The sequence below is a fragment of the Falco cherrug genome, chromosome 6, assembly GCF_023634085.1.
Source record: "Falco cherrug isolate bFalChe1 chromosome 6, bFalChe1.pri, whole genome shotgun sequence".
In the NCBI taxonomy this organism is placed as follows: Eukaryota; Metazoa; Chordata; class Aves; order Falconiformes; family Falconidae; genus Falco; species Falco cherrug.
The window spans coordinates 57,203,428-57,224,084 of NC_073702.1; the positions used below are offsets into that span (position 1 = coordinate 57,203,428).

At 45.2% G+C, this 20,657-nt stretch overlaps 1 protein-coding gene across 3 annotated transcripts in view; it reads left to right on the plus strand.

Annotated features, from left to right (window-relative positions):
- The first annotated feature begins 3,661 nt into the window (after positions 1-3,661).
- Positions 3,662-20,657, plus strand: part of SOGA3 (SOGA family member 3) — a 33,811-nt gene continuing 16,815 nt past the window's right edge. For 2 of the 3 annotated variants that reach the window (XM_055714763.1, XM_055714765.1), the window contains exons 1-4: positions 3,662-4,088; positions 6,377-7,371; positions 7,705-7,929; positions 10,329-10,487. In XM_055714763.1, the coding sequence (XP_055570738.1) occupies positions 3,770-4,088; positions 6,377-7,371; positions 7,705-7,929; positions 10,329-10,487 (1,698 nt within the window). In that variant the 5' untranslated portion in view covers positions 3,662-3,769. The remainder of the gene's footprint in view (positions 4,089-6,376; positions 7,372-7,704; positions 7,930-10,328; positions 10,488-20,657) is intronic. The other variant, XM_055714764.1, reaches the window with a different exon arrangement.

The following is a 20,657-nucleotide window of genomic DNA, read 5'->3' on the forward strand; positions in this document are numbered from 1 at the left end:
CCACGCCAGATGGGTCAGTGCCAGTACCATGAACGAGCACAGCACGCTCCAGCAGCTCCTCTTTCTGTCCCAGCAAAACCCAGCATATTCCCGAGAGGGCAGAGGAGGTGAGTAAGCAAAGTGGTAGAAGTACAGCAAGTGCATGCCACCCAGGCATCCCTCTGGAAAAGTGTCCTGTCCAACCCGCTTCCAAAATCTGCTATTAAAGTGTTCTCTACTGAAAGCTAGGAGGTCATGCTTGGCTCATGCTTTTAGGGTGTTATGTAAAGGAATTCTCATCTTAACTTAGGAAAAGAAACCTATAGGACTTAAATGAAACTCTGCTTGGAGGAGAAATTCTTCCTCTTCTCTTTCAGTCTGGCATCCTTTCGTCTCTTGCACAACTACAGACAACAAAGTGCAATTGTAGGCTGAATAAAAAAACATGTCTCTACGTGAGCAAGCAATAATGAGGACTAGAAAACAAGGTGTTCACAGCTCTAATTTGAGTCAAAATACTTTTAGCTACTGAAGAAAAAAAGCACTGAAAAAGTCATAGGTATGCTTTCCCAGGGTGCAGCAAGTTACCAATGCTCTGTATGACAAGAAATCTAAGGCGGGAGAATGAAAAAGAAATGAAGAAAATAAAAGAAGGTGGGAAGGAGAGAAGCAAAACTAGAGGGTGATGCTAACAGGATAAGGATTTACATACAGAGCAAGACCAAGATCTTTTAGCCTACTGATAGGTATCAGATGATGGTCAACAGTGGATGCTGGAAGAGGACACAAAAACACATACTGATAGCTCTCCCGGACAATTTCCCAGGTCAAAAAAATTGTCAGTGGAGAGATTTTTCAGCTATATGCTTGTCCTTTGTTGTCCCTGACTGACTTTTTGTCTTCTTCAAAAAAAGAAGTTCAATCACTTTTTAAACCCTCATAGACCCTTACATTCATAGACCCTGTGGCAGGGAGTTGAATTGCTTAACCAGAAGGACTGTGGGGGGGGTTTTGGGTTTTTTTGTTGGTTTGTTTTTTTTTTTTTTATACATCACTTGCTTGTTTATTTAATTCACATCTGCACCTTTGCAACTACTTGTATGGGAAGAGACTGTGAGTAACAGTGAAACCTTTACTCTTGTTTACCTTCCTTACTAAAGGTTGTAGAGACCTGTGCATTTCTCCTCAGTCACCCCATTACCAGCCTGAAGACTCCTACCATACCTAGTCATTCCTTGAGCAAAGCCACTTCAGACCCTGGCCACCCTTCTCTGTACCTCCTGCCTTCCACCATGCCTGGCTTGAGATGGGGGACCGCAGCTGCTCTCAGTAATCAAAATCTGTCTGTACCATGGAATTATACTGGAGCAATAATGATGTTTTCTGGATTGTTCTCTACTTTTCCCTAAATATTTTCAAATATTTGATTTCCATTGTTTTGCTTACCAGTGATATATGAGCCAATGTATTTATACAACTGTTCAGCATCATGTCAGTGCTTCATCTCTGAATGATAGTAGTCAGCTGAGAGCCTCTTGTTTTCTATGTAAAGTTAAGACCTTTCTTTCAATGTATTGTTTCCATCCACAGGTTTTTAGAGACACTACAAAAAAATCTGATCGTGAATGGAACTTTCACTGTATTGACTTCTCTGTATAGGTCTCTTCATACTGGACTTATTCTAGGCTAGATATGATTATTGTATCTATTATATCATGACCTGCTGGTGATGTAAAATGCCTACAGAGATCTGGCAGTAAACTTCCTAATGGAAATACAGCTTTTATAAGCAAAAGAGTGCTTTAGCTTGTGTAGATTATACTCATTTCCCCCAAAAGAGTAAATTACATGAGTAGAAGCATTTTTGTGCCCATGTCAATTTTTACAACTGGCAGCACTGAAGTTTTAGCCAGAACAGAGGTTTTGAGAATAAAATCAACAATCCCAAATGACACTGAGAGATGGGCAAATTTTTCTACAGTAAGATTGGTCTCTACTATCAGACATAAGGCCTGACAGTATGAGTGAAGATAATCTGATGACTTGTTTTCATTTGGACACTACTGGGAGAAAAAAAGGATCTGTATCTTTCCAAAAGCACAATAAAGCTTGTTGTAGGTGGTATGAGATGTCACCACATCCCATTTTTGTTTTACTCTGGCAAGTCCATCCAGGGAACTCGTCTACTGAGGGAGCAGAAAGGATGCTAGTTTCTGTCCAGTGCTTAAAGGTAGGGACTGCTGTGCTTGTCCTTCTGGAGTATATTGTGTAGGCTAAATGTTATATTACTGTGATGACCTCATTATTGCTGTCCTGTGCATTCACCTAGATAAGGAGCCTAGGTATTCTTCTAGCAGAATCTATCCACCACTTTCATAGGAAAATTTCTCAGGTCCAACTCCAGAAATATTTTGTGTTTTCATTCCTCACGTTTTCAATCAATTATTCTGTGTAGTTGGTATGACTGCAGTCAATATTTATGAGTTTCAAAGGCCTAACAAATCATTAAATATTACGACCTTAAAAAGTAGCTTTTCATCAATGTTTTGATGAAAAAACAGTGGTTTTCTTCTTCAGCATAAATGTTCCATTTCCTATTTTCTGATTGTCCTCAACTCATCACATCTATATATATATCCAGTTCATGCAGTCCCTGGGCTCAAGGCTGGAGGACATTTATCTGCATGGGGGGCAGTACCTTTCCACATCCCAGGATGTGCAGTTTCACATGTGTTGGGTCCTGCTTGTCATATCAGAGAAGGTGGAGAGGACTGTGAGACAGGGACAGCTGGAAAGGGGGCAGCTGGTCTCCCCTGGGCTTGCCCTCATCCAAGGGCTGCACAAGGACCTCACAGATATGTATATATATGTACATACAATATATGAAACCATGCATATTTTATATGCATGCTCACACATTTATGTATATAAGTATGTACAGTGAATTTATGTATATCTATCTTGCATACAGATGTACGTACAGATGTATGCATGTATGTATATGCTGGTATACCTACAGGCATGAAATCCTCAGTTAATTGTCCTTCAAGAGGAATTTCCATCCCCGAAACCCTGTTTTCCCTCGTTTGGAGCAAAGTGCTGGGCCAGGCCCCCCCTGCCAAGAAAGCACTGTGGGGAGCTGAGGCAGAGGCCAGGCCCTCACCTCGACCTGCCAGCTGCTGCAGAGGGGTGAGCAGGACCCCGGCCCCGACCCCAGCACTGCCTCCTCGAGCCTGTGGATGCCGGGGGGTCGCGCAGGCACAGGTGGGTCCAGGGCACTCCCCACCCACGGCCGTCCATGGAAATGCTCCCTCCTCGGAGGGCAGGGGAAGGGACAAAAGCCTTTCCTCGGCTTTTCTTTGTCTCTTAATTGGGAAAGACTTCAAGCGCGAAGTCTTAAGAGCCCTCTAAGGTGCTTCAGAGCAAAGGTAAATTCACCTCGTGATAAACAGGTGAAATAGATGACCACCTCTGGGGTTTGCCCACGGCACGGGGGAACGGTCTGTGGCCCGGTAGTCCCCGTGCTGAGGCGAACGAGTAACACCGGGGGCTGACGCTCAGCGGAGCGGAGCGGGCTGCCTTTGTTTCTGCCCTTCCCGGGCGCAGCGGGCTCTTGCCAAGGGGACACAGCGGGGACCCGCCGCGCTCCCGGCGCCGGTGAAGGCAGCGAACAAAGGAAAATCCTGCTCCAGTCCCGCTGCCGGTGCGGAAGGCGCCCGGCATCCCTGCCTGGCCGGAGCAGGCTCCCCTGAAGGGGACACTAAATAATTGATCAGAATCGATTGCCCGCATGCATTGGGAAGGGAAACCGGGCGCACCCCTCGCACGCAGCCTGCTCCTTCCCGTTTGCGCCGCAATCCTGTTCCACCATGTGCGGGGACGCAACTCAGCCTTCAGGCCTGGGCGGGGTTCTTGCCGTTTAATCTTTTCTTTTCTCTTCCCTTCGCTGCTTTTCTCCCTCCCCCCTCTCCGTCTCCCCGGCCCAGTGAGGTCAGCTCATGAATATTGCTTCATTTTCCTGAGAGGCTCTGGCAGCGGCGGGTACCTCGTGCGCGGTGCCCGGCTCCCTGTGCATGCATTTCGCCAGCCCGGCAGCAGACAAAGTGGTGGTGAGTAATGCGGACGATTTAGATCCAAGCCTTTTTTTTTTTCCCCCCTTTTTTTTCTTTTTCTTTTCCCTCCCCAAAAAGGGAATGTCACTCGGGGTTCAGATGCAACAAACCCGCCAGGTATGAAGGGGGACCTGAGACAATCCTCCCTTTAAAACCCGGACAAAAGGCAGAAGCGCTCCAAACCTTAAAGCCGCCTTTGGCATTGGGGGTCTGGGGGAGGGAGAGGCGGGCGCCTGGCGAGGGAGGGGGCCGGGGGAGGCCCTGCCTGGTGCCCCGGGCAGTGGAGATCCCCGCGCCGGCGGGTGGAGCCACCGGACCGCTCCCTTTTGTTGCTGCCGCTTATTTACGCATTTTTCCGCCTGGACAGCTGTTCCCGACAGGAAAACCTGCGGAGACCCACGTCCTGGCGCCACGTGGGTTTGCCTGGGAGGAGGGGAGGTTATGTCGCGGAGTTTGGTGAGACGGAGATTTCGGACTTGGGCTCAAACAGGGCTTTCGTTGTACCAGTTAAAAGGAAAAAGAAAAAAAAAAAATAATCAGCCAACTGAACCGTAGGCGGCAGCTGGGGCTGGAATTGGGGGCACGTACGGTGGGGGCACGGTGCGGGTTGTGTTCCCGGCAGGTCGCGGCTGAGCCTGATGACCTCGCTGCAGTGAAACTTCCCGAAAAGATCCAGGTATAGCGTTGGGTTCCCGATTACTATTTTTAATTTCATTTTGAACAGTAGGTAAAAGGAAGAGTAATGAGTAAGGTACGGGATCTAAACTGAGTCCTGGCGTTTTGCAGTTTCTTTAGGTCTGGATTTCAAGAGTGACATTTTGTACCTGTATAGCTCTGAACAACAGCAGTGTGGGAATCCTGTTTGTGATGGTTAATAGAGATGCAAACCAAAATTTTTATAAAGTGTTGTGATACAAATGTAAGTGTTGATGGGTTTACACTCCCGTGCTCTCGTTTTACTAATTAATGCCTGGGAAGTTTCTGGAAAATTGTGTTCTTTTGAGCTTTAATTTCCAGGATATTGGTTAAAATCAGGGTGATAATGACAGTGCATTTGAGAGGAAACCCTGCGCTTCTGCCAATGAGAGCACAGCAAACACAGTTTCATTGTCTAGTATGTTCCAGGGAGTAAACCAATTGTCAGGGTACAGTATAATGTCTACATTGACTTTGCCCAGTCGTGTTCCTTCCTTTATTCCCTTTTCTAGCAGGGAATGGTTAAGCCGTGTTCTAGGAGGGAATTGTTAGGCCATGTTAGGAATGCTGTCGTTTCTACTTTTGCCTATGTTTTCCCTTTAAGGACGGCTGAATAAAGGCTATGTGAAAACAGTTTGTGGATCATAGCCATTATTTTCAGAATATGTTAAGGAACATTAGCAGGAAGATATGGCTTCTAGAAGCCCTTTTAACTGCCGTTTTAAATAATCTGTTGTGGCCATGAAAACACAAGTTTTGTTGCTATGGGGGAAAATTGCCATGTGAGCACACTTCAGCGAATACCACATAACATCTTGTACTGACGGTGAGGGTCTAATCCTTGCTTCCTCTGTTTTGAGAATCTGCTGGAGCCATTACGCCTCAGTCCTATGTCGGCACAACCAGTAGTAAACCTGAATCAGTCTGAAGTCCTGACAATGCCTCTGGAAAACAAACTGGGGCAAATCTGGGTTTGGAAGCTGATAGAAGGGCCCCTTTCCTTTATGGCCCTCGATCCCCGAGTTTCGAAGGCCTAACCTTGTCCTGGAAGAGTCCCTGTCAAAGCTGAAGGGGAATCTGTTCTTGCTTCCACGTGTGCAGCCCTTTGTACAGCGGCCTTTCCCCACTCGGCTGTGACAGGCAACCTGGACGGGGTCCCCGGGGAGGCAGGCAGGTGCAGCAGCGACCCAGCGCGGCACCCGGCGTGGCAGCGCGGGGAGCGGGCGGGAAGGCTGCGCGCGGGTGGGACCGTACGGTGATGCGGCAGCCCGCAGGGGGAAGGGGTCGGCATCGGGGGGGTGAAAGCGCCCCTAGATGCAAGCGGAGTGGGAACGGATCCCAGCCTCAGCCGTGCAGCGTGGACTCCCCCCCGAAAGGCGCTCCGGACCGGCTTCGGGCTTCGGGCTCGGCCCCGGCCGGCTCGGCCCGGAGGTGCCCGCGGGGCCGCGCTCGGGAGCGGACGGGGCACGGCGGCGGCAGGGAGCGGGCGCGCTGGCCGCTGGCGCTGCCAGAGAGCCCGTCTTCCAGCCGCCCCCCGGCCGTCCTCCCCGTCCCCACCCCGACCGTCTTCTCCGCTTCTCCTCCCCCAGCTCTCGGGGCGGCGGCGGCGGCGGAGGCGGAGGACGCCGCCCGTGATGGACGTCTCCCTGAGATAGCCGCCGCCATGAGCCAGCCGCCTGCAGGGGGCGCCGCCGCCGCCGAGCCTCGCCTCCATCCCGAGGGCAGCAGCGGCAGGAAGCAGCAGCGAGCCTCCTCTCCGGCCAGGGCCCGCGACACCGCCCCGCGCCCGCCGCCCGCCGCCGCCGCCGCCGCCTCCCGTGCCCCGGCCGCCGCCGCCAAAGCCGCCTCTGCGCGGCCGCCCCAGAGCCAGGCCCCCAGGGCCGCCCGCGGCCGCGCTGCCGACAAGCCACCGCGCGGCGCGGCGCCGGCGGGAGCTGTCCAGCCCGGCGCCGGTGCTGAACCGCCGCCGGCCGCCGCCGCCGGGAGAGCCGCCGCCGAGGAGCCGCCGCCGCGCGCCGCCGAACCCGCCGCGCCGCGGGCCGCCGAGGAGGCGCCCCCTGCAGGAGGCGGCGGCGGCGGGGGGGAGCGGGAGGGGGCAGTGGCGCCGCAGCCGCCGCCGCCCAAGCACTGGCGGGGGAAAGCGGGGCGGGCTCCGCTGAGGGGCGCGGGGGAGGCGTCCCCGGCGCCTCCATCTTCCTCGGGCGCGGGGAAGGGCCGCGGGGCGGCGGGCGGCGGCGGGTACTGGAAGGAAGGATGCCTGCAGAGTGAGCTCATCCAGTTCCACCTCAGGAAAGGGCTGGCGGCGGCCGCCCAGATGCAAACCAAGGGCAGCAACCACAGCAGCAGCGGCAGCGCCTCCTCCGCCTCCGCCGCCTCCGCGGCCGCCGCCCCGGCCGAGCCTCCCCCGGCCGCCTCCGCCTCCTCACCTTCTGCCATGGCGGAGGCCGGGGCGGAGGGGCTGCGGCAGGGCGAGGCCGGCGGCGGCGGCAGGAGCGGCGCCCCCGAGGGCTCCCTGAGCCCGCAGCTGCAGGAGGAGATGCAGGAAGAGATGGACAAGCTGCGGGAGGAGAACGAGACCCTCAAGGTGAGGGGCCGGCGCGGCGGCGGGGCTGGGGGTGAGGTGGAGGGGAACAGGGGCCGGGTGGCTCCGCACCCCCGCGCCCCGAGGGGGCTTCCCGGCCGCCCTCTGCCCCGGCGCTGGGGCTGGCGGCAGGGTTAAGATGGCCCTGTCGCGGGGCAGGCCGGCAGCGACGCTTCCCCGCTTCGTTGCGGTGCTTTTAATTGAAAGAGCTGGGTTGTATTTAGCTGGTGCCCCTGCGGGAGGAGCTCCATTTTGGCAGCCTTCCCCCAAGCCTGCTGACATTTGTGCTTTTGACCCACCTGTTGCGCCCCTGTCCCCTTGTCGCCCTGGTGCCAGAACGAGATAGATGAGCTGAGGACAGAAATGGACGAGATGAGGGACAGTTTCTTCGAGGAGGACGCTTGTCAGCTTCAGGAGATGCGCCATGAGCTGGAGCGAGCCAACAAGAACTGCCGGATCCTTCAGTACCGGCTGCGCAAGGCCGAGCGCAAGAGGCTGCGCTACGCCCAGACCGGCGAGATCGATGGCGAGCTCCTGCGCAGCATGGAGCAGGACCTCAAGGTACAGATGTGAGCAGGTGTCAAGGGGAGGGTGTGCCTCAGGCAGAGACCTGACCTTCTCGCTGTTTCTGTTTGATGTGCCTTTTCTGTACATACTCAAAACCCGCGTTTGCTGTTGTGGCCGTGACGGTTCTGTAAGTACAGGTGTTCATGTGGCTCTTGACAAAATAGAGTCTTCCCGGTCAGAAGCAAAACCACCCCTTTGTCAGGGGAACTTCTGATCAAAACAAGGGATATTTCGTACACTCAGAATGATGCTTAGGCGAATAGTTCAGGCACGTACCTTTGCAGGAATGTGAGCCTTCATGTCCCAAGTGAATATTGTGATTACAGCTTACAAAGTTGATTTCGCTGTTGGCTCAATGTTACTTTGTATTAGTGAGCCATACATGCACAGGGTGTGGGAGGGAAATGGTGAGGGCACCTCTGGTGTGGTGCTCGCCCGCACTTTAGGAGATAGCAGCTAAGGCCTTAGGTTGAGCTAGACAAAGGGCTTACTTTAATTAAGCTTTCTCCTATGTCTATCCCAGTATCCATACGACTGACTCTTTGGAAAGGCATAGTGTTTTTATAAAGCGTTCCCACAGATCATGAATGTGTTCTGCTTTGAGTAGGGATGAATGTCTAATGCCAAATTTCTGCCTAATTGAATTCCAGGTGCTGGCTGATCATAATTGTAACTCGTGCAGTTCTTTGTAGTGTTCCCAAGTCCTCTTCTGAAGAATTTATACCCAAAAGAACTTTGTTCATTTTCCATGGGTAATAAATCAGGGGACTTAATCCTTCAGAGATACAGTCTTGCATATAGCTGTATTAAAATGCATCTTGTGTAAGTGAGTCCCATTCCCCATGTGATCTAGAACACTCTGTGGGATTTTCCCGCATTAATTGCTACTCCACCAAATTTTGTGTCAAAAAATCACTACCTGTAACAATGGGTTACTGTATTTGTTTGTATCTGTTATTTGGTTGTATGTACTGATGCAGACTGTATCTACAGCCTGAAGACAGATCGTGATAGGATGCTGTTAAAACTGGTTCCCATGATTTTCCATTTACTTTGGTTGGACAACCAGAGGAGCAGTTTAATACTGAGCGTAGGAAAAGACATCAAGCTATAGCCCTGTGGTGTGATTCTCGGCTTATCCTGCAGTCTCTTTGGAGTGTGGTTATAATTGAAATTCCCCTCCACTCGCTCTTTCTGTTGGGCATTATGTGTCTTGAGTGTGTGTGCAGTGGGGGAGGTTATTGAATGATCTTGTGCTACACTGCAGTGTTGTATCTGTAATTCACACACAGGGTTTCTTGTCAGGGGAGGCTGAGTCACTAGCTGCTGCTGTTTTCTGATAGATCGGATTCTTCTAGACTGCTTGCTTACAATTATTATTTTCTTTAGAGTTTTGGTATGTCAAAGAGAGTTCTTTGACATACAAACATAAAGATCGTTCTAGTGAAAGCCATAAAGGATAGCTCTCTGAGCTCCTCTAGCTAATGCTAAGAAGGATTAATTATACTTTCCAATGTTTTAAAAAAAGCAGGAAATTAGGCTTTTCAAACTGTGTGTCTAAATCACCATCATAACAGTGATTAGTGTATATTTAAATATTTTTGGTGCATGATTATAGTTTCTGCTGGTTTCACAAAATACAATGCAGGTGGCTTGAATGGCAAAATTCTCGTTACATGAAAAAGAATTAGATCTTGACGTGTGCCTTTTAACTCTATTCCTGTGAAAGTGCATTAAAAAAGAAAACCAAAAACCCGAGTGTTCATTTTCATTTAAAATATTGGACATCATTTGGGTGAACACAAGGCCAGTAAAAATGTTGTTTTTTCATATTTTGCTCTTTAAAGGAACCAATAGAAATAAATACCAGATATTTAGATTAACTGTCCCTGAAGGAGAGAGAAATGGGCAGGGTCAAAATAAAGATGTATTCATTTGTGGTCCTGTACAAGGCACAGGTAGGGAAGGCCTGGAGAAGGTGAGCCGTGCTTTTAGATGCTTCTGCATGTCAAGTATTTGAAGGGCATATGCCTTAGTGCATTGAAAAACATAAGCTAGCAGTGGTTGAGAGAAAATAGATGCTGCACTGTCTTCAGGAATAATGAAGGTCCTGTTTCGCTTTTGACATAACAGAGCCTAGGAAGGTGATGGGATTTAGTTTCTGTGTGGTTTCCAGTGAAGTCCACAGGAATAATGTACCATTTTTGGAAAGAATTGGCTTGAATTTGGAATAATTTAGAATTATGCCTGTAGATATCCTTGTCTACATGTTTCCTTACGTACTGTTTCCATCAAAACATCCAGAATTAACCTCTAAATGGCTGTTTAGGCACTAAGCACTGCAGCAGTAATTCTTGTTCTTAATCTTTCTTTCGGTATACTATTTCATTTAGGTTGCAAAAGATGTATCGGTGAGACTTCATCATGAGTTAGAAAATGTGGAAGAAAAACGTACTGTAACAGAAGATGAAAATGAAAAATTAAGGCAGCAGCTTATAGAAGTTGAAATTGCCAAACAAGCACTGCAGAATGAACTGGAAAAAATGAAAGAGGTTAGTGTTGCTATTTACTTACACAGAAAGTATTTGAAGTTCTCAAATTCTCATTGCTGAACTAACTGATGTTCTTGTTTTGGGGGCACAAAATATGGCAGGCAAAAAAGTACACTTTGGTGATTAGGAAGCTGAGAACAAACTCAAATATTTGGTGTTTCCTAGGTGAAACAGACAGCAAATTGTGGCGCTTTTTTTTCCTATGCAAGAAGGGAAATGTGGAACTGATGGTAGCAGAGTTTAGAGGCTTTGAGACATTGTACTTACATTAAGATACATGCAGGCAGAGTGCTGAAAGAAGTCAGACACATCTAACTTTGCAGATTATGTTCCCCCCCATGTTTTTACAAAATCTAGTATTTCTTCCCTTTCTAAGTACTACTAGGGACTAGCAGGCACACGGAGACTGGGGATCTAGCACCTCCCCATCTTTAGTCGTGCTCTTTGAAGTATTGGGAAGTGAGAGACTCTACCTGGCCTTTCAGTCAAAGTATAATTTTACATTATATCTAATTAATCTTCAAAATTACTGTAGCCATTATATAGATGCAAGATACTGTGCCATTAAGTAAGCAGAAAATTGTATTACAGCAGTAATAGCCTGGCTGACAGAGATAACACAGCATGCAGTAAAAAGAGAAACTGTTGACTAAAAATGACTTCTCAGACCAGAATTGAGAAACAGCTCTCCAGTATTTAAAATGCAATGAATGCCACTGATTTTCACTTTTAGTAACATTCCCTAGTAGGAATGCCTCTGTCTACTTTGATCTTGTATGAAGCAGAAGAGAAAGGCAGGAAAGTAGAAGAGATGTATTTCAGTTGTTAAGAAAGGCAGGAAAGCAGAAGAGATGTAATTCAGTTGTTAAGAAAGGCAGGAAATTTTCAGTTGTATGATAAATTACAGTATTTTTAGGAACTGCAAGTCCTTACTTTAAGTGATGTAGTATTAAAAATATTCATATGTTTTCTTTACAGGAATTTAATTTCAAACATGTTAGTAGAGGATAAACAGGTAGTTTTTTCCACTGTCTACTGCTTTTCCAGATAATTGCAGATTTGAAAAGGGCATGAAATCTGAGCGTCATTCAGCTTCCCTCTCCTCTGCCGGAGACTTTCTTCTGTTTTCACTCTGCTTTCTACCAGCAAATGCAACTCAGTTTCTCAGACCATCTTCTCTGTGAGAGCACGATCTTTCTGTAATGATCCTTAGAACTTGTTAAGCTTGGCTTATTCTTGTCCATTCAGACTCTGCTTTCTTGTAGATTCCCATTCCTGGATCCTTTCCTCCTGCCCTCTGCTAGGCTGTACCACTGTAAGCTTCTTTTGCCTTCTTTCTTCTTATGTGTCTTCAGATGATAGCGAAGTGTAGTGGCAATTTAATAGCTTATGTTCTTTGGGAGCTGTGTACCTGCAGGAAATTAATCCAATAAATAGGCTTCTTCATCTCTGTCATCAGCAGTTGCTTTCTCCTTACTCTGATTCTTCCCTCTGGCCCACTGTGCTGAGCTATGGTTCTGTTGCTCTCACACTGCTCTCCACTTCTCTCTTTGGCCTAGGTATTTGCCCCTTTCTGTCTTTGATGTTGGTATCAATGGAAGGATACTGGAGGCTCAGAAGGGAGTGTCATGTTTAAACTAGGGGCTTTTCTACACAATATTCTTTTCATGAAGCTGAAACAGATGGATGATTCCCACTAGCATAGAATGGAGCTCCCACTGACCAGAATGGAAAAATGTAGTAAAACTTTACACCAGAGTAAAGCTGGAGTGGACAAAGAGTCAGAAATACACCCTTCTACTAAACTGGAGAGGAGGACTGGCATACCCAGTTATTTATGCATCATAATTAGGCAGGAGTTTTCATTTATGCATTTCAAACCAGCTGCTGAGTCCCTTTCAGTAGGAGAAGGCTGCTTTTTAGTCTAGGACTTTGAACACAGCATGGGGGAAGCTGGAGGATGGTTGAGGAGGTGCAAGTCAGAGAAAAGCAAGTTTGAAGTGAAGCCAAATTATTATGCACTCTGCAAGCGTGCCATGACTTGGGAGACCAATGGAAGGATGCTGGTGAAGAATGCTAATTCTTACAGATTTGAAATGTAGAATTTGTGAAGAAGCTATGAAAATGTTAACATCAAACAACCATGAAAACAACCCAAAGCAGTCTGAAGTGCATTAGAATTTCTCTGTGACAAATACCTTTTCTTCTGCTCGGGCAATCAAAGTTTTCATGCATCTTAAATGTCAATTTTCTGTTTGCTTGTGAATTATTCCTCTAGTTTCATGGGTTTACAACCCTTTCTCCTTTCAGTACAGCCATTATAACCAATGGAAACTCCTGTTTAAGGAAGTTCTACTCAGCATAAATAGAAATGCAGAGTCAAGACCTTTTGTCTGGGTTGTGATCTTTACTTTATTGCGCTTAGAATTAATGGGAGAGTTAATCTCCAAAGACAATGAAGCATTTTTGTTTTACAGCATAACAGTGCCCAGAGTATGTAATGACTGATTTCTGTACTTTATATCATTAAATGTACTGAAAAAACACAAAACTTTCCATTCTTCTTAAAATCTACTTATGTATAACTGTTATGGGAAATTTGTTCTCCTTTTACAATGAACAGTGTGAGATAGCAGAGAATGGTTACAAGTCTTAATAGAAAATATTGGAGGCAGAAGCATAATTTTTTGTTAGGTAGTCTCTAGAGCAGGACCAAAGCCAAAGTTCTTTCTGTATAGATTCTAGATTGTTTTAAAAAAACATATTAGACTTGACTGGAAACATGTGTCAAAGATAAATGCTAGCAGGTGTGTTTGTGGGGAGACAAATAGTTCTGCAGTGAATACAGACTTGTGCTTGTATTTGTCCATTAATTAATATAGAGAGATAGTTGCTGCTTGCTTTCTTGGTTTGGAGCTTTTGAAAAAAATAATTATGATATATTCCATGAGAAATAGAAGCTATTGTGATGGTAGCAGAAGTTTGCAGGCATTCGGGATTTGGAAGGTGTTCCAACAAAGCATACTTTTTCTATCAGTTACTTTTACTTGCTGTTTCATTTAATGTTGTTCCTGCATAGGTCCACACAGAAACACATGTTTTTTGACCTGCATTGTCAGTTTTTGGAATTCATTTGTAGCAACAGCTGCTGATTTCCTCTTTATTATTTGTTATTATTAATTGAAATGCTTTTGGCTTTTGGGGAAGCTGGAAACAAAGTAGGGAATTTGTTTCCTAGAAGAAAGAGAAACCAACTTTAGCTAGTTGTGATTTTTTCAGATATTAAAAACAAATGTTAATTTGTTGTTAACCATTTGTTAAAGCCTAGCTAATTCTTGTAGAACTTTTCATGATCATAGTATAAACTAAGAATTCATACATTTGCTGTAGCTGTGTGGGAAATGCCCAGTTAGCCATGCTTTAGATGGTTTGTGAGACAAGTGAAGCAGGGGGAAAATGTGGCAGATGTACTAGACCCTGGGCTTTCAAATCCTCATTGCAATGCAGATATGTAGTTGCAAGAGGCACAGTGATTTTCGGAGTCATATGCCTTTCTGGGTAGAAATAGATTGCTCTGCTAGTGCTCCAAGCTGGACAGATGCAAGACAGTTCGGTTCTTACAGCTACATTAGGGTGATATTGTCTACCATTTTCTTCTTCTAAGCATAGGTTATTAGCTCAGATACAGAGCTTGTGATAACCATGGCTATATGGCCCATGAACCCAAATTCAGGCAGAGGAGTTTATGCCAGCCCACTTGGGGCTGTGTTTTGTTGGAGTTGTGCCTGTCTCGTCAGTCAGTCAGTTTTCCATGTTTTTCCAGCCATGGAAATGGAAGAAGGCAGCAGGGTCTGGGGAACTGGGCACTGGAGCTGGGAGCTGGAATCTGAATTCTGTTCCTGATTTTTATAGTATCCTGCTGTGTGACCACAGGAAAGTAATTACACTTTTCTGCTTACACTTGCAATCTTTGCTTGCCCCATTTATGCACAGATTAGCTCTCTATACATCTCTTGAGTGCTCAGGCTCCACAGAAGTCAGGAAGGTAGCTGGAAATCTCATTACAAAAGCTGCTGCAAAAACCAACCCAACAAACCAAAAACTGGATAGCTGTGAAAAGAGCTGGTAAGAGACAATCCCGTCCCAGCCCCCTTGATCAACAATATCAGCTTGCCCATTTATGTCTCTCTGATAAAAAGCCAATGTCTGTCCCTGGCCACAGCCCTTTCTCCCTTTAAGCCCATTCTCCTGCCATTTAACCACAACCACTTATTTTTGGTCTTTCTACTATAAATCACAAAGTCTCAGATTCTCCAGGTTCTCTCTCTCAGTCTTGATCCTGTGTCTTGGGGGTGGGTGTGGAGGGGGTGAGATTGGTGTGTCTTGTGGTATTGGCTGTTTTGTTGTCTTCTGATTCCCAAGTCCCAGTCTCGTCCTTCTCCGTCCCATTCCCTTCTTTCCTGCATCCCTTCCACTTTTCATGAGCGTCCAATCTCCTCTCTGCATTTCAAGTCTTTTGGAGCTCATTTTCCTCTTATTCTACTCCAAATATATTATCCTCATTTCTTAGTTACTGCTTCTCTCTTTGGAAAAATGTGTTCTTTTCCCCTGATTCTTTCACCCCCTAATACAAATATGTCAGCTTCCTTGGTTTGTTCTATTTCTTTCCTTGCTTCCAAGCTTTAGCTCTTCACTTTTGCAACTGGACTGAGAGCAGTGGAGTATCGCTTTACTGTGCTAGGAAACGGCAACTGTATCACTGTAACCACTAGAGAAACGGTTTCTGATTCTAATACCTACCCTCAGCTTTATCTAAACCTACATGGAGCAACAACTGCAGGACTAGTTAGGCTTTGCCTTCTGGTCTGGAGTTAGAACATAATCTGTCAGCTGGAGAAAATGTGCAGATGGATAGCTGGGGTAGGAGAGGATGTGGTAGTTTGTAAATATGGAATATTTAATTTAGACTGGTAAACTCCAAGAAATAATTACCTAATGTATAAGAATGGAAGACTTCTGAAAGGTTGCAGTTTGGCAGTCATGATTTGGATGAATTAGAAAAGTATGAGGTGTATATCATATACAGACACAAAAATGTGCCAGAGGACAAGCTCAAAAGAACAGTTTCTAGAATAATTTAATATGACAAAACGGGGATATTCTCTTATTGGAAAGAGCCGAATAATTTTACTGAAATTTTCCAAAATATTAACAATGTTGGTGCTTGGCATGGAAAATCTGCAGCACCTAAAATGTGGTGACGTTGTAAGAAACTGGAAACAAGTCTCATAATGGGTGGTGGTTTGCAGCATTTCTCATAGGCAAGGCAACCATATCCAACAGCAACATTACATTTTTGGATGCCTTCATAATCAAAACTTTGTCTTGGTCCCTTCTCTCAGGACCTTAAACTTCACCATCTCACCATTGGCCATCAGCCCCCTGACGAATGCTTCCTTATCTGGAGGATGCCCATCAAAGAGATCCCCACAGTTGACTTGTTTATCACCTATGGCAAAAAATATCTTCAATCCATTGCAGAAATCATGTGACTTCTTCTAGTTGTCTGAAATCATGCAGTATTTATTTATAAACTACTTCTAGTTTCTTCATCAGATGGTCTGTAGAAGGTATCCCAAATGATACCACCCGTGCTTCTCTGTCTTCTGATTTTTACCCATAGCTCACAGCTGGCCCATCACCTGTTACAAGGCAACACTGCATGCAACTGAAATGCTCTTTTGTGCAGAGCACAACTCTTCTTCTTCACCTTTAGAGTTTTTATCAATCCATGGCTACACTCCAGGCATGTGAGCTATTCTGTCATGTCTCTGTGATCCCAGTGAGGCCGTAGCTCTAAATGCTCATGGACTTCTGGCTTCTGTTTGTTGCCCATGCTGCGTGCACTGCAAGTCACTGGAGATGGATACTTAGTTTGTGTTGCTTTGACAGGGAAAGTTTAATTCTCCTCCATGATACTGTCCCCCAAGCACTTCTTAATTGCACCTCAGGTTTTCATTTCTCTTCAGAGTTTCAGCCTCATTTCAAACATCTGGTAATGGAGGGATTAGGGACAAGGCAGAGAGAGAGATGAGATGCTAGTACGCCTGCTGATATAGCTGATGAGCTTCACAGGATCAGTACTCTTCGAAGAGTTACAGTAATTTACTTGCTCCTGGCACCAGATGGCAGCAGGGGAGGATTTAATAGGTCTCTCACAAGCCTGGTTCCTCCCTGGGTCTTTCGGAGGACCCAAAGAACAAGTCTATCAGCAACACTTCTGCTAAAAGTACCTTTAAGCAGAGGGTTTCTGTGATCTGGAATCTCAGTTTGTCACCTCATAAAAATTCAATTTGCTTTGGTGAAAAGAACAACAGGATAATGAGGAGGCTTTTTAAAAAAGGTATGAGAAACAAGTCTTTGCCTGAGTTTATACAGGAAAAAACAAAAAAGTCCTCTGTCTCCAAGCATGGCTCAGTGGTTCCCTAAGTGCCACATCCCAGCAGATGCAGAACCCCCAGTTATTTCTGTCAGCATTGCTTGTGTGAAATTCTGTTACCTTTGGTATCCCGCCCAAATATTTTGTTCTTTTAAAAACAGTACTCAGCAGGGATGCTGTTCATAATCTGTGAGGGTGTGATTCTGACATCTTTGCCCAGAGCACGCTGCAATTTCATGGGGAGCAGGACAGGCAGTTTGCTTTAGTTCAGTTCTTTGAATATGAGAAAAGAATCATAATGGAGAAAGAAAACAATGTCTGCACCAAAATCTGTTGTAGTAATTCTCTGAAAATGTCAGCTATAAACAGGAAATTTTTTTTGGTGCATTTAAGAAGTAGTTTACACTTAAACCTCATAAAATTGCATTTTAATTATGTGTCAACCATCAGCAATTCACAAGTCATTTGCTTCAAGGGAGTTTTATCAAAACTGAAAATAAACAGCCTGATGGTCAATAATAATATGGCTCAAAAACATATGTAATAAATACTGCATGATTTCAAAAGAAAAAAGCTCCATAAATATCCTATTGTGAAGAAGCTTTGTGAGTAAAGATGCCTAAAGGAGATTTTTTCCAGAGTCATTGAAGCTGCTTTGCTGCTTTGTGGACTCCTGTTGAATTGTCTTAAAATTTTCAAAGATGTGTAAAAAGAGTGGCAGGATTGCCTGCTAATGGGGAAGTAATAATGAAAGAGTGGCAACTGTAGTGAAAAAGTGTGTATCTGGAATACGTTTAAAACAGAAAAGAATTTAGCAATTACAGTTAATACAGTTAAGTTTGGTCAGTTCTTTTGAATGTGTAAACATATTGCTACTACTCTGGTTTGATGGGAGCATGGAAGTTCCTTGTGGCAGAATGTTACCTTGTTTTCCTTCCTTTCTGTGTTGGATATCAGCAGCCTTGGATTTGCAAGTTCCCTTGATGGAGTTGTTACTGATACTACATACAGTCTACAGATAAAATCAGAGTCTTTTTAAAGTAAGCTCTATTTTAAAGGGAAAAAAAGTAATGACCATCTTAAAAAAGAAACTGATCAGAACAGGAGCACAGAATAAGGGCTGAACTTCCAAATGCATAGAAACTACATTTCAGAGAAAGGACATGAGTCCCTACATCCTGGTCTCAAGCCAGCACCTGAAACTCTTTTTTTGCTCAGATCACACTTAAAGTTGTCCTGTGCTACAGAATTGCTTCCATTAGTCAAAAACCGTATTTGTGAAGTAAGTCAGGCTAAGGAAAGGCCCACATACTGACAAGCGATTGCTAGCACATCCCACGTGATTTTGGCCTGGATCAGCTACCACTGCTTCAGTGCTTGGGCATGATTTGGGGTCTAGCCTGGGTCAGAGCTTATTCCTGATTGACAGTTTGGATGTGGTCCTGCTTGTTTAGAAGGAAACTGTAGGGAAGTTTAGCTGTATTGTCATTGTAGCTGAAAAGAGACTGAATTGTGGAGTGCCAGCTGGCATCAGGTCTTGAGAACGGTCTCTGACCATTTCATTTAAAAAACCCAACAAACAAAAAACTAGGCAAAGGGTCTCTGACTTGGTATAGAGCCAGATGAGATGGCAAATGAGACACAGAACAGCAAGTCCAGTCTGTTGCTGTATGTGAATTCCTACTGCTGAGAATTACTGACAAGGGACGATCACCAGCGGTGACAAAGACAACATAACTGGCATGTCCAGTTGTCTGTGGGAGTAATGGACAGTTGGTAGCTGTGGCTTAGGTGGTGGATGGTAACTGGTTACCAGAAATATGGCCTGTGAGCATGAACTCACAGTGGGGCAGGCTGGAAGAGACATCTCTGTTGCTACAGACTTCAGGGTATGACCTGCTTGAGATCTAAAGAAGAAAGAAGACCCTTTTATATCTCACTACTGAAGTAGGCAATCTTGCTACTGACTTCAGTAAATGCCCTTTAAAGACAATAGCACATTAACAAATGGAGGAAAGTTTGGGAAATCCAGTATTGCTTGGCTTATATTCAGTCATCTCCTAACCATTTGTTGGCAGTGCTGTTGGTAAGTCTGAGAAGTTTACTTATTTTCTAGGAAAAGACAAAGTTTTTAGAACTCTGTAATGGTCCTCAATCATGGAAGACAAGTTTTTATTTTTGCACTTCCCGATTTCAGTATTTCTTTACTCGAATTGACATTCAAGTGTCCATATACATAATTTAGATATAGTGGTACCTGCTCAAATGAAAGAAAAAGTAGCCAGATAACTTAGAAGTGTACAAATGAGCTCCCTGTTTTAGCTGGCTTTTTGATAGCTGTCATGCTACCTGTCACAGTTGTATCCATAGACCGTACATAATCCATACTGGTTCTTTTGTTCTTTTGCTTAAGTTTTTTAAAATAATATATTATGCTTTTTAAATTCCAACTATAATTTTATTTATGCCCATTTGGTAATTTTTGGCAGGTCTCTGGCATTTTTTGGTAAGACACTGTGTATGATTTGCTTAGTTTCTTAAAGAAAGATTGCAGGATAGAGAGGACAATTTTGACATCTTTGTATTGCTACAAAAGCATGAATGGGAGTATAAAGGTGGGCTGGGATTCTCCAGATTTAGAGGAAATCCAGATGAGTTTGAAAAATTGCTTTCTATCAGCTGGAAGGCTTTATGGAGGCAGAACAGTGACATTTTCTAAGTGCTGAACAAGAGGTGTAGATGCATGTTTTCGTATGGAATCAATATACACCAAATGTCATAATCTTCTTGGAAGTCTCACCAAGGCTTTGATGAATAATAGTAACACATAATTTCTGTCCCTTATACCACTGTGTTCAGTTCACTGCTTAAGTGGACTTGTCCCTTCAAAGAAACATCTGGAAAAAACAGCATTTGCAATGTGCTGATACAGGTCAAAGCTGAGCTTGCTTCTGATTGAAAGGAAAGCTTTTTTTATCTTGTTCATGTGCTCACTGCTGCCTTCAGGGCTGTCTTTCTCATAGTCTTAAATTGAGCTCTTCAGCAACCCCACATGAAACAATTTTCTGTGTTTACGTTCTCTGGTGTTGCTAGCAAGTCTACAGTTGAAAAAAACAGACCATGCTGTAGCCTGGTAGATTTATTAGCTATTCTGCACATAGAATTTCCCAATGAGTCTTTCAGGTGCTGAGCCACACAGCCCTAGGTAGTTTGTCCTGGCTTTAGGAGAGTAAGCAGAAAGTAGCACCATGGAGGTAATCACTGTCCTGTGTTTTGCTGAACTCAGCTGCCAGTGTGAGGAAGGAAAACCATGTCATGTCATAGCACAGATGGCTGTTCTGGAGCACTCCATGGGCCCTCAGGGAGTCACCTCAGTGCATTTTCCAGTGTAAAGGCAGGTGAAAGAGACTGGCAAGACCTCAAATGGGAACACAGACAACAGAGCCATATGCAACAAAACTATCACAGGAATTGCTATATTTATTATTCAATATATTACTCATTTCTTTTTCGGGATGATGGTTCTGAGAAGCTAAGCTAACATAAAGTACCCAGTACATACAGAATCAGAAAAGCCAAGTGAAGCAAGTATAGATTCTTTATGTGCTGCTATACATGATTAATAAGTAGTTCCTGAAGGGGAGATGATACTGCTTGATAAACTAGTATACTAATGGAAAACAGTAGGATGCACAAGATATAGTGCGATACTCTGGGCATTTGATGGGGCT